This window comes from Salvelinus namaycush, chromosome 4 (assembly GCF_016432855.1).
Source record: "Salvelinus namaycush isolate Seneca chromosome 4, SaNama_1.0, whole genome shotgun sequence".
Lineage (NCBI taxonomy): Eukaryota > Metazoa > Chordata > Actinopteri > Salmoniformes > Salmonidae > Salvelinus > Salvelinus namaycush.
The window spans coordinates 76935617-76949475 of NC_052310.1; the positions used below are offsets into that span (position 1 = coordinate 76935617).

Here is a 13859-nt window from a genome sequence, read left to right on the forward strand (position 1 = left end):
ATCTGATGGCACTCCCAGGTCTCCATGTTAGACAATAAATGTTTGTTTTGTTCGATAAAGTTAATCTTTATGTCCAAATACCTCCTTTTTGTTCACGCGTTTAGTCCAGTAATCCAAATACACAAAGCGCGAGCACAAAGTCCATACGAAAAGTCAAAAAAGTTCCATTACAGTTCGTAGAAACATGTCAAACGATGTATATAATCAATCTTTAGGATGTTTTTATCATAAATCTTCAATAATATTCCAACCGGACAATTCCGTTGTCATTAGAAAGGAAAGGGAACGGAGCTCGCGCTCGATAACTAAAGGCTTTCAGCTGAGCCACTTACTGTGAGTGGTCTTATTCTCTCCCCTTTCACAATAGAAGCCTGAAACAACTTTCTAAAGACTGTTGACATCTAGTGGAAGCCTTAGGAAGTGCAATCTGACCCCATAGACACAGGATATTGGATAGGCAAAAACTACAAACCTCAGATTTCCCACTTCCTGGTTGGATTTTTCTCAGGTTTTTGCCTGCCATATGAGTTCTGTTATACTCACAGACATTATTTTAACAGTTTTGGATATATTTGCATATTCCAGCTTCTGGGCCTGAGAAACAGGCAGTTTACTCTGGGCACGCTTTTCATCCAAACTTCCCAATGCTGCCCCCTATCCCAATGAAGTTAACCAGGAAAGGCTCATTGAGATTTGAAATCTATTTTTAAAGAGGGTCCTGGCCAAGATAGGCAGCACCAAGTCATTGCACAATTACAGACAGACAACATGAAAAATGGCGCAGAGTACATAAAAGCCCCTTTGCCTGTCACGACTTCCGCCGAAGTCGGCTCCTCTCCTTGTTCTGGCTGCGTTCGGCGGTCGACGTCCGACGTCACCGGTCTTTTAGCCATCGCCGCTCCACTTGTCATTGTTCCATTTGTTTTGTCTTGTTTCCCCACACACCTGTTTTACATTCCCTAATCACACTACATATATATTCCCTCTGTTTCCCCCATGTCTTTGTGTGGAATTGTTTTGTTACATGTTTCGTGTTACGCGCCAGGCTGTTTTTTCCCCGAGTACCGTGTTGAACCCGAGTGTGTTTATTGTTTAACTTATGCATTATTGTGACTGTTGTCGCGCTTTGCGCTTTTGCCATTTGGCTGGAGGTTTTTGACGCAGTTGCGTCAGTCTGTTGTAACTTCTGCCAATTAAAGTGTGCGCCTGATCACAACTCTCCGCTCTCCTGCACCTGACTTCTTACCAGTAGCGCACAACCTGACATTGCCAAATTCAGTTCGGACATTTGGAACAGTTAGCTGGATAAAGTCCTGCGAACTAAGAGAGTACCCACCACATTTCTGAACAATAAAAATGGCCAAATAAAATGGTAGTAAACCCAAAATGGCTTTGTAAATAAAAGTATACCAGTGACTGAGCCTATGATTGACTAGAGAAGGCCAGCCAACCCTGGGAAATAAATTGCAGTGGTGCTTAAGGTTTTTGCAGTTTAAAATAAATCCAATGGTCTATCGTAAAGGGTGTCAATTGATCGCAAACACTGAGCGGAAGCATTCATATATAAAAGTTCACCATAGTCTAGTATAAGCATACTAGAGAAAACAGGCCTTATTCCTAAAATAAATCCCAAATCAGTTTAAATTGTTTTGTACGTTGTTGAATATGCAATGTAAAATAGAGGCTGTCATCTATATATATTCCAAGATATTTATATGAGGTTACAGTCTCAATCTCATTGCCCTGACAAGTAGTAATAGGTGAAAGGTTCAGAGGTCTATTTCTTGCTTTAGAAAGCAACATTAGTTTAGTTTTGTCAGTAATGAGGATAAGCTTCAACTGACACAAGGTATGTTGAACAGTATAAAAAGCAGTTTGCATGTTCTGGGAAGCTTTTGTGAGAGACGAGGCACAACAATAAATAACAGTATCATCAGCGTAAAATAACTGGATTTCGGTCTGAAAAGTTTTTTTTTTTTTTTATTCCCTCCAGTCCCCTCCTGTGGCCCCACCAACGTGTCAGCCTTTGCCACAACCTCCAGCAGTATCCTGGTGCGCTGGTTTGAAGTACCAGAACCAGACCGGAATGGACTGATCTTGGGATACAAGGTGTGTGAGGTGCTTAGTCATCACCCTCGCCTCCAAGAGGGATACAATACTGTACACAAAAATAATTCCATTACTCACTCTCCCACTCTCTAATTCAATATCTTCCTTTTGCTCTTCTCTTCTTCCCTCTCTTCTCCACTCTTCTCATCTATCCTCTCTTTTCTTCTATTCTCTCCTCTTTCAGGTGTTGTATAGGGAGAAGGACTCTGACTCGTCCCTCCAGTTGTGGACAGTGGAGGGGAACGCCAGCCACAGTGTCCAGCTGACTGGTCTGGGGAAATACGTCCTCTATGAGATCCAGGTCCTGGCCTTCACCCGCATCGGAGACGGCATGCCCAGCTCACCACTCATACTGGAGAGGACTCTGGACGACGGTATGCACCGGGCAGCCTAATATATGCCTGTCTAAATGTATACTACCTGTAGGGCCCTTAGACATCAAGTAGTGGTGGATACAGGATATTTTCAAGCTTTCAAATATCTTATCCAGAATTTGATATTATAGTATACCAATGCCCGTCACCATTCAGTCAACCAATGCATCTGAAGTGAAGAAAGAGGTGTAAAATAGTCTAACCCCTCTGCCACTCTCTCGTCTCCAGTGCCCGGCCCTCCAGTGGGCATCCTGTTCCCTGAGGTCCGGACCACCTCAATGCGTCTCATCTGGCAGTCCCCGTCCCAGCCTAATGGTATCATCCTGGGTATGTGGTTTGACCTTTGACCCTGACCAGACCTTGACCTTTCACCTTTAACCTGTTCAGACTCCACAAGAATGACCCTCTCATACAGCAAACAAAAACAACATAACCTTGACTATGATGATTTAGTTATAACCAACTTTTGACCTAGCATCGTAGAACCTGATACTTGTGTTCACCATTATGTTTCAGGCAGGTTCAAAGGGCTTAAAACTTCTTCTCAATAGGGGGTGCTATTTGCACTTTGTAATAATTTCGTTTCCAAATTAAACTGCCTCGTACTCAATTCTTGCTCGTACAATATGCATATTATTATTACTATTGGATAGAAAACACTCTCTAGTTTCTAAAACCGTTTGAATTATATCTGTGAGTGAAACAGAACTCGAGTTAGAGCATTTTTCCTATGAGGATGTGAGAATGCATAAATGTTCTTGCTGTTCTGAGATCTGTTTATAAATCTGCCTGTCTTCTATTGGTTGAGATGCACTGCATACGTCTTCCCCTGGGTGTCAGCGAATAGTGAGAGTTGAAATGGGGTTGCTAGGCAGAACTGAAAGCTTATAAAAGACCTCGGAACAAAGTGTCCTTTTTCACTTCGCTCTGGCGCAGGGAGGACATCTGGCTGTGGCTCTAGAACGCTCCGGTTATAGGCCTTTAGATATATCCGGTCATGTTTTTATTCATTATAGGTGTTAAAGACATCATAAGGTAGTTAATTTAAACCGACTTATAGCAGTTTATATCAGTTTATTGCGATTTTCTGGAATTTCTTAGTCACGCGCTTTCACGAGTTGGACACCTCTCCTGCACATAGCTAGCGTTAGCTGCTATTTCTATAGGAGAAGAGGACATCTTTCAACCAAAAGACGATTGTTCTGGAGAAAGGACACCTTGCCCAAGATTCTGATGGAAGCTCGTCAAATAGTAAGAAGTCTTTATGCTGTTAATTCGTATTTATGTTGACAAATGTTAAACAATAAATACGCCATGAATTTCGGTGCGGTCTCGCTTTAGCGCACGCTGTATGCGCAGTAACGTTAATTTAAAAAATCTAACACAGCGGTTGCATTAAGAACTAATTTATCTTTCATTTGCTGTCCAACCTGTATTTTTTAGTCAAGTTTATGATTATTTATCGATTAGAATAGGTGCCTCTCCCAAGATTTCTCCCGACATTTTCTTGGCAGCTTGGCTACTTTTCTCATTGTATAACCACGATTTGTGCCGCTAAATATGCACATTTTCGAACAAACTCTATATGCATTGTGTAATATGATGTTATAGGACTGTCATCTGAAGAAATCTGAGCAGGTCAGTGAAAAAATTTATATATTTTGGTGGTTTATACGTTATCGCTATTTTTGGCTTGAATCAATGCTGTTGTGTGTTTGCTATTGTGGTAAGCTAATATAACGCTATATTGTGTTTTCGCTGTAAAACACTTAGAAAATCTGAAATATTGGCTGGATTCACAAGATCTGTGTCTTTCATTTGCTGTACGCTGTGTATTTTTCATAAATGTTTTATGACGAGTATTTAGGTAATACACGATGGTCTCTGTAGTTATTCTAGTTGCTTTGGTGAGAGTTGTGATGGTGGCTGCAATGGTAAACTATGATTTATACCTGAAATATGCACATTCTTCTAACAAAACATATGCTATACAATAAATATGTTATCAGACTGTCATCTGATGAAGTTGTTTCTTGGTTAGTGGCTATTTATATCTTTATTTGGTCAAATTTGTGATAGCTACTGATGCAGTAAAAAAATGGTGGAGTAAAAAAAGTAGTGTCTTTTGCTAACGTGGTTAGCTAATAGATTTACATATTGTGTCTTCCCTGTAAAACATTTTAAAAATCAGAAATGACGGCTGGATTCACAAGATGTGTATCTTTCATCTGGTGTCTTGGACTTGTGATTTAATGATATTTAGATGCTAGTATTTACTTGTGACGCTATGCTAGGCTATGCTAGTCAGCTTTTTTACTGATGGGGGTGCTCCCGGATCCGGGTTTGGGAGGAATTAGAGGTTAAAGTGGAACTGCCAGAATTGTTGCAATAAGCGCATTGGTCATATTGAAAAGACACAAACATTGCAGCCACGACTCAAACTGCCCGTTGTTTTATTTGAAAAAATATGGTCCTTTATAATGTCCACCCCTCCTGTGTCCCCACGAACGTGTGGGGCAGTAGGATGCTGAATATAGCATTTTAACATATTACAACAAAAGAGATAAATAATATTTGTCAAGCCTTTGCTGCTATGCTAGCTTGCAGATGTGCATAATATGCTGTGACCCTAACTCCAAATAACAAAAAAGTAGCTATAGATTGTTATGACATTTAAATGTCAAACATGTTTTTCATTTTTTTGCACTGCATGGATCACCAGTGCGGTTGAATGCAGCATCGCTGTATGGCGCACTCAAAACGTATTGCAACGTCAGTTGAGTAGCCCAACCTAGGCTACTGCTCAAATGTTGCTGTAATAGGCCTACATGTTTCTCTTTTGTATGGTGTTTTGTTGCAGGTTTAGTTTTTTGGTTATTTATTGTCAAGTTTTATAAACCGAAGCCAGACTGCAACATTTTAGTAGCCCAGCTAGGATTGGCATGTGTCTGCAAACAATGTACCAGGCCAGCTGTGATTGACAACCCGACAGCAATATTTTTTTGGACTACCAAGAAATGTATTGGGGAATTATATTAATCATCCATTGAACTGCATCCATCTATTTAGCCAACAATGCCTTTTTTGAAGCATAAACTGGGTATTTGATATTTTTGACTGATATGATTGTCTGTTTGTCTGCAAAGTAGTTAAAACACTGTCAGTTCCACTTTAAAATGTGGGTGTCCATATCTTCTGAAGGAAATGTTGACAGACATTAAGGTTAATCCTCATATCTTCTGAAGGAAATGTTGACAGACATTAAGGTTAATCCTCATATTTTCTGAAGGAAATGTTGACAGACATTAAGGATAATCATCATATCTTCTGAAGGAAATGTTGACAGACATTAAGGATAATCCTCATATCTTCTGAAGGAAATGTAGACAGACATTAAGGATAATCCTCATATCTTCTGAAGGAAATGTTGACAGACATTAAGGATAATCATCATATCTTCTGAAGGAAATGTTGACAGACATTAAGGATAATCATCATATCTTCTGAAGGAAATGTTGACAGACATTAAGGATACTCATCATATCTTCTGAAGGAAATGTTGACAGACATTAAGGATAATCATCATATCATCTGAATGAAATGTTGACAGACATTAAGGATAATCTTCATATCTTCTGAAGGAAATGTTGACAGACATTAACGTTAATCATCATATCTTTTGAAGGAAATGTTGACAGACATTAAGGATAATCCTCATATCTTCTGAAGGAAATGTTGACAGACATTAAGGATAATCATCATATCTTCTGAAGGAAATGTTGACAGACATTAAGGATAATCCTCATATCTTCTGAAGGAAATGTTGACAGACATTAAGGATAATCATCATATCTTCTGAAGGAAATGTTGACAGACATTAAGGATAATCATCAAGTTAATAGTGTCTGACTATGCTTTCATGTTGTGTTTTCTCTTTTCTCTTCTCAGCCTATCAGATCACGTATCGTCTGAACTCGACCAATAGCAACACGGCCACAGTGGACGTGTTAAAACCGAGTGCTCGACAGTACACGGTTACTGGCCTGAAACAAGAGTCAGTATACGTGTTCCGCATCACAGCCCAGACACGCAAGGGCTGGGGGGAGGCCGCAGAGGCACTGGTGGTCACCACAGAGAAGAGAGGTAAATGTGAATTGAAAGATATGTCAAATGATGTGTTATATAACATTAGTGTATGAGTTATTGTACTTATTGAATATACCAAAAAGTGAGGTTACTATGGAAACATATGGAAAAGTTATAGTATGAGTTATTGTAGCTTATAGGACATTCCAGAAATGATTGTGTATTTTGTGTACTACAAGTTTTATGTTACATTACCATATGAGTTATTGTACTTTAGAGCATACCACAGAATATTGTCTACATGTGTTAGAGAGCAGACAGATTTATTTTCTCAGGGTTGACACAAAATGTTTGAGTGGCTGGGCTAAGTCAGGTAGTTACCGTAAGCAACAGAGAATTCCATCGAGTTTAGAACAAACACTCATCTCATCTTATAGTGGTTTACAGATTCAGCACATTGGTTTCTAATGAGTCATATTCTGCCCGGTTACATCTGCAGTAATAAGCTATTTGTTTAGTGTTTTTACACAAGCACATGAAGTTAGTGAGTACTCTAGGCTAATGATTGAGCCATTTGTGTATGGTCATTTGTTTAACCTGATAAGAACTTGTACACAGTTCAAACTTTCTTCCTGTTATCATAGAACTGTTGTTGTTAACCTTGTTAGCCTCTTTAACACCCTCTGTTTTCCCCTCTCTCTTCCCCTCTTCCTCTCTGTCTCCCCTCTTTCTCCCCCAGCTCGCCCTCAGCCCACCGGTCGTCCCATGGTGCCCCAAGAGAATGTTCAGGCCCGCAGCGTGTTGTTGTCATGGGAACCAGGCAGCGACGGCCTCTCTATGGTCCGCTACTACACCGTGCAGCTGAGAGAACTGCCTGAAAGCAACTGGACCGTCCACTCTGCCTCGGTCAACCACGAGTCCAGCTTCTACATAGTTGGCAGGTACAGTATGCACCCTACCTAGCACACTGCCTAGCACCCTACCCAGTGCACTAACAGGGGTACATAGTGGGAGGTTTCCTATCACAGTATAGACCCTTGAGCAGAGCTATTTGAGATATTTGCTTGGAAAAGCTGCACTTAGCCCTAAATGGAACTTGAAAGATTGAAAAAAATGTTGTAACGACTGAGAATGATGTTGTCATGTGTTACATCTCTGTTGCTAGGCTGAAGCCCTTCATGTCCTACCAGTTTAGAGTGAAAGCCACCAACGACATAGGAGACAGTGAATACAGCGAGGAGAGTGAAGTTATCACCACACTACAGGACGGTAAGAGACTTGAACTCTTTGTGTTATGTGTTATCTTACTGCATTGAAAATAAAGATCCTTGTGGACATCATATTATCCTCACATGATTTGGTCTTCATTGTCCTTGGATTTGCCACATTGACACATTTGTAAGCAGGGGTTCTTTAAGGTGTGTTTTACATCAGTGTTGGGTTAGAATCCTTCCCTGAGTAGAATGTCAGGATGAGTTAATGTATAGCTGTGGTGAGGACATTATTGGCAGCAGCAGAATAGGTGATGTCATCTTCACCATCTGTGGTTGCTGTGTGATGGGGGGGGGGCACTTAAAACCAAACAGTGTCAACCGAGCAGAACTAACTTTAATTCAAGAAATGTTCTTCCTTCAAATCATTCTCATGCCCAAATTTGACTTGTTTACCAATGGGTGATATGTTCTCTTTAGTTGTGTGTATGTATGCTGTGAATACCACTGCATTAGTTATTTGCGCCTGATGGTAGACTCAACTAATTGTCCTTGCTTTCAACCTTTGTTCTTTTCTCTCCTTCTGTTGCAGCCCCTGACGAAGCCCCCACAATCCTCTCTGTCACACCACACACAACTACATCCGTGCTGATTCGCTGGCAGGTAAGAAGAGACTGGTGGTGATTGGTTCTGATGTCTGTCTTCCTATCCGCAGTAAAACCCAGTCATCTGTCAGTCAGTGGGTGGTAATGAGAGGGTAGCACGGTGAATAGGGTGTACTTAGACTGAGTGGAACACACACCTCCTCTCTCTAACACTAACACTTGAATTAGCAGGTCATTAACTGGAGATGGAGAGTTCCCAGGTTACTACCTGTAGGAGTTTTACACCGAGACATCCAAACTCTTCTCTCTTTCCCCTGTTCTCTCTCTCACTCCTCTCTTTTCCATTTGTTCTGGCCCTGTTATCTAATGTTTTACAACATGAGAATTTCTGTCTGTGTGAGTCAGCCATGGATGAGCTCCAGTTGTCTGGGGATTTCTGTCTGTGTGAGTCAGCCATGGATGAGCTCCAGTTGTCTGGGGATTTCTGTCTGTGTGAGTCAGCCATGGATGAGCTCGTTGTCTGGGGATTTCTGTCTGTGTGAGTCAGCCATGGATGAGCTCCGGTTGTCTGGGGATTTTTGAATCTTTATCTTAGTCCTGTTGTACACATCCCATTTATGCTTTGCCGGAGAGGGCTTGCCATAAATGGGATGATCGTAAAGCGAGTTATAAATTAAATATATTATTATTTTTAATCAAATATCTAGTTAGCTTGCTTGGCTTTGTAAATATGACTGTCCGTGAAAGAGACTATGTTGAACATGACCTAATGGTAGTCTCACGTTATGTGTTGTCATCACAGCATCCGTCTGAGGAGAAGATTAACGGTATCCTCCTTGGTTTCCGGATACGGTACCGGGAGCTCATGTACGACCGCCTCCGCAGCTTCTCCGTACGCACCGCCAACAGCCCCTCCAATACTTGGACCGAGCTCAACTGTGAGTAGTGTCATAACCTCCCCACAATGCTCCTACAACCTCATATCAACCACCATCTCTCAACAAGGCCACACAGAACTCCATCAGAACGTGTACCAAACATTCTCCTATATTGTCTTCCTGTAACACTGGCTGTGCCTGACACCTGACACTACACCTCTTAGAATCAGTCCCTTCTAATAGTCTTCTACTATCTGCTCGGTCTGTGTGATGTTTCATTTCTCTTTGATGAAGTTAGTGTGGGTTTCTATGATTGTGTGGGTTTTTCACTGGTTCTTGCAGAACAGTCACATCAAATTGTATTTGTCACATGTACCAAATACAACAGGTGTAGACTTTACAGTGAAATACTTAAAATACTTTTTTTAAGTAAGTAAGAAAATATTAGCTACATTTTGTTATGTATACAGTGCCTTTGGAAAGTATTCAGACACTTTTTCCACATTTTGTTACGTTACAGCCTTATAAAATTGATTAAATTCATTTTTTTCCTCATCAGTCGACACACAATACCCTATACTGACAAAAGTAAAACAGTTTTTTTTAAATGTTTGCAATGTATTAAAAATCAAAAACAGTTTTCAGACCTTTTGCTATGAGACTGGAAATTAAGCTCAGGTGCATCCTGTTTCCATTGATCATTGTTAAGATGTTTCTACAATTTTATTGGAGTCCACCCATAGTAAATTCAATTGATTGGACATGATTTGGAAAGGCACACGCCGGTCTATATAAGGTCCCACAGTTGACAATGCATATCAGAGCAAAAACCAAGCTATGAGGTCAAAGGAATTCTCCGTAGAGCTCCGAGACAGTATTATGTCGAGGCACGGATCTGGGGAAGGGTACCAAAACATTTATGCAGCAAGGTCTCCAAGAACACAGTGGCCTCCATTATTCTTAAATGAAAGATATTTGGAACCACCAAGACTCTTCCTAGAGCTGGCTGCCTGGCCAAACTGAGAAATCGGGGGAGAAGGGCCTTGGTCAGGGACGTGAACAAGAACGCGATTGTCACTCTGGCAGAGCTCCAGAGTTCCTTTGTGGAGATGGGAGAACCTTCCAGAATGACAACCATCTCTGCAACACTCCAACAATCAGGTGTTTATGGTAGAGTGGCCAGACGGAAGCCACTCCTCAGTAAAAGGCACATGGGGGGAAAGAAGGATACCTAGTCAGTTGTACAACTGAAATGTGTCTTCCGCATTTAACCCTCTGAATCAGAGAGGTGCGGGGGGCTGCCTTAATCGACATCCACGTCTTCGGCGCCTGGGGAACAGTGCTCAGGGGCAGAACGACAGATTTTTACCTTGTCAGCTCGGGGATTGGATCCAGCAACCTTTTTGGTTACTGACCCAACTCTCTAATCACATGACAGCCGCTTGGAGTTTGCCAAAAGGAACCTAAAGACTCTCAGACCAAGAGAAACAAGAGCTGGTCTGATGAAACCAAGATTGAACTATTTGGCCTGAATGCCAAATGTCACGTCTGGAGGAAACCTGGCACCATCCCTACGGTGAAGCATGGGAGTGGCAACATCATGCTGTGTTTCTGGTTTTCAACGGCAGGGACTGGGAGACTACTCAGGATAGAGCAAAAGATGAACGGAGCAAAGTACAGAGAGATCCTTGATGAAAACTTGCTCCAGAGCGCTCAGGACCTCAGTGTGGGGCGAAGGTTCACCATCCAACAGGACAATGACCCTAAGCACTGTCATGACGTGGCCCTTTCTGGGTATAGATCGTGGCATCCCCCTCTCTCTCTCCTACACCCAGGTTCTGTTATCTCAGGTTGTAAAATCCTGGAGGAGACTCTCTCCCCCAGGCCATGCAGAAAGAGAGACACATAGGTAGACAAAGGATTTCACGTGGCAAACTCCTAAATCCCCAAAATGGGAATTTGATACAATATGTCCACTTGTGAGGAGGTGGGAATGGTCCATGGACACGTAAGGGGCGGGTATGATGAGTGTGTTTCATTTGGTGACCTCAGAGAGGACAGGAAACACACATAACTATATCTCTGAATATGTACATTTCTCAATTATGGGGTTTGCATCTAATTCTTGTATAAAATGAATGAGTAAAGACAAAACTATTTATGAAATTATGTAATGTGATGTTAAACCTTTAATGTGAGAGAATTGTATTCCCTTTAAAGTTTAACTAAGTCATTGGCCCGCCCCCGTGAGCACAGACATGAGCTGACGTCATAGAACCTCCTGTTCTATTGTTACGAATAAAACCCCCTCCTGAGGAAATCCTCTTCAGACCACAAAAACCTCAGAATAAGCTAAGGTTGTAATGGTTGTTGAATTCCTAACCATACCACGTGGAACATTGGCTACACGGCAGGAAATGGTTAAACTCTGAGACTATCGATCCCGACACAATAAGAGCAAATCTTAGTTACTAATTACTAGTCTTCAGCTAGAAATTATGTAAACCTGGGATTGTGAATGCCGACAACCGCCAAAACATCTGTCAATGAGAACATTTCTGAATGGTACTCTGAAGTATCCATTCTAACCACGAAAGACTTCAGGGAAGCAGAGAGAGAGAGATGCTCCGAATGAGTGAGCATTCATGTGCAAAAGATTAGCATTTCAATTAGTATAATTATCAACTGTGTAATGATTCCTTTTGTCTTCCCACCTGTTCTCAGTACAGACCCACTTCCCTTTGTCCACCAAGCCGTCATATTGGCTTAGCCCACTAGGGAACCTCCCCTATAATTTCCTTGAAACCTTTTCTACTGTTTGTTTGTTTATGCATTTTTGTGATTATTTAGTTAGTAAATAAATGATTAAGACAATTGGTGTATGGATGATTCATAGTAAAGGCTGGGTTCGAGCAGATAACCAACAATTTACGACGTTCGGAATGAGACTAACGTGAGGTAAATAATAATTCAATAATTAGAAGACTAATTGATCAGATATTAAAATATCTGAAGTGTTATATTAGGAAAATTATAACTTTGTAATCTGAATATTTTGCTTGGTGCCCCGAATTCCTAGTTAATTACATTTACATGATTAGTTTAATCAGCACACAGCCAAAACAATGCAGGAATGGCTTCGGGACAAGTCTCTGAATGTCCTTGAGTGGCCACGCCAGAGCCCAGAGTTGAACCTGATGGAACATCTCTGGAGAGACAAATCAAATTTTCTTGGTTACATACACGTGTTTAGTAGATGTTATTGGGGGTAGTGAAATGCTTGTGTTTCTCGCTCCAACAGTGCAGTTATATCTAACAAGTAATATGTAACAATTTTACATCAATACATACAATACACACATATCTAAGTAAAGGAATGGAATTAAGAATATCTAAATATATGGACGAGCAATGTCAGAGCGGCATAAACTAATATACAGTAGAATAGGATATAATACAGTATATACATATGAGATGAGTAATGTAAAATATGTAAACATTATTGAAGTGACTAGTGTTCCATTATTAAAGTGGCCAGTGATTTCAAGTCTATGTACATTACCGGTCAAAAGTTTTAGTACAAAGGTTTTTCTTTATTTGTACTATTTTCTACATTGCAGAATAATAGTGAACACAAAACTATGAAATAACACATATGGAATCATTTAGCAACAAAAAAGTGTTAAACAAATCAAAATATATTTGAGATTCAAATAGCCACCCTTTGCCTTGAAAACAGCTTTGCACACGCTTGGAATTCTCTCAACCAGCTTCACCTGGAATGCTTTGCCAACCATTTTGAAGGAGTTATGCTCCTTCAAAATAGGACATATGCTGAGCACTTGTTGGCTGCTTTTCCTTCACTCTGTTGGTCCAACTCAACCCAAATCTTCTCAATTTGGTTGAGGTTGGGTGATTGTGGAGACCAGGACATCTGATGCAGCACTCCATCACTCTCCTTCTTGGTCAAATAGCCCTTACACAGCCTGTAGGTGTGTTGGGTCATTGTACTGTTGAAATAAAAATCATAGTCCCAATAAGCCCAAACCAGATGGGATGGCGTATCGCTGCAGAATGCTGTAGTAGCCATGCTGGTTAAGTGTGCCTTGAATTCTAAATAAATCACAAACAGTGTCACCAGCAAAGCACCCCCACACCATAACACCTCCTCCTCTGTGCTTTACGGTCGGAAATACACGTGGAGGTCATCTGTTCACAGACACCGCGTGTCACAAAGACACGGCGGTTGGAACTAAAAATCTCCAATTTGGACTCCAGACCATTGCTCATGTTTCTTGGCCAAAACAAGTCTCTTCTTCTTATTGGTGTCCTTTAGTAGTGCTAGTGCAGCAATTTGTGCATTAAGGCCTGATTCACACAGTCTCCTCTGAACAGTTGATGTTGAGATGTGTCTGTTATTTGAACTCTGTGAGGCATTTATTTGGGCTACAATTTCTGAGGCTGGTATCTCTAATGAACTTCTTGTCAATAGGGGGGCGCTATTTTCACTTTGGAAAAAATTGTGCCCAATTTAAACGGCCTCGTACTCTATTCTAGATCATACAATATGCATATTATTATTACTATTGGATAGAA

General features: G+C 40.9%; 1 protein-coding gene across 1 annotated transcript in view; it reads left to right on the forward strand.

Moving 5' to 3' along the window:
• Nucleotides 1-13859, forward strand: part of LOC120046834 (protein sidekick-2-like) — a 200304-nt gene that overhangs the window by 136624 nt on the left and 49821 nt on the right. Inside the window, exons 25-32 of the mRNA XM_038992381.1 lie at nt 1994-2109; nt 2294-2483; nt 2712-2810; nt 6432-6626; nt 7309-7510; nt 7735-7838; nt 8373-8443; nt 9188-9323. Coding sequence (XP_038848309.1) covers nt 1994-2109; nt 2294-2483; nt 2712-2810; nt 6432-6626; nt 7309-7510; nt 7735-7838; nt 8373-8443; nt 9188-9323 — 1113 coding nt within the window. The remainder of the gene's footprint in view (nt 1-1993; nt 2110-2293; nt 2484-2711; nt 2811-6431; nt 6627-7308; nt 7511-7734; nt 7839-8372; nt 8444-9187; nt 9324-13859) is intronic.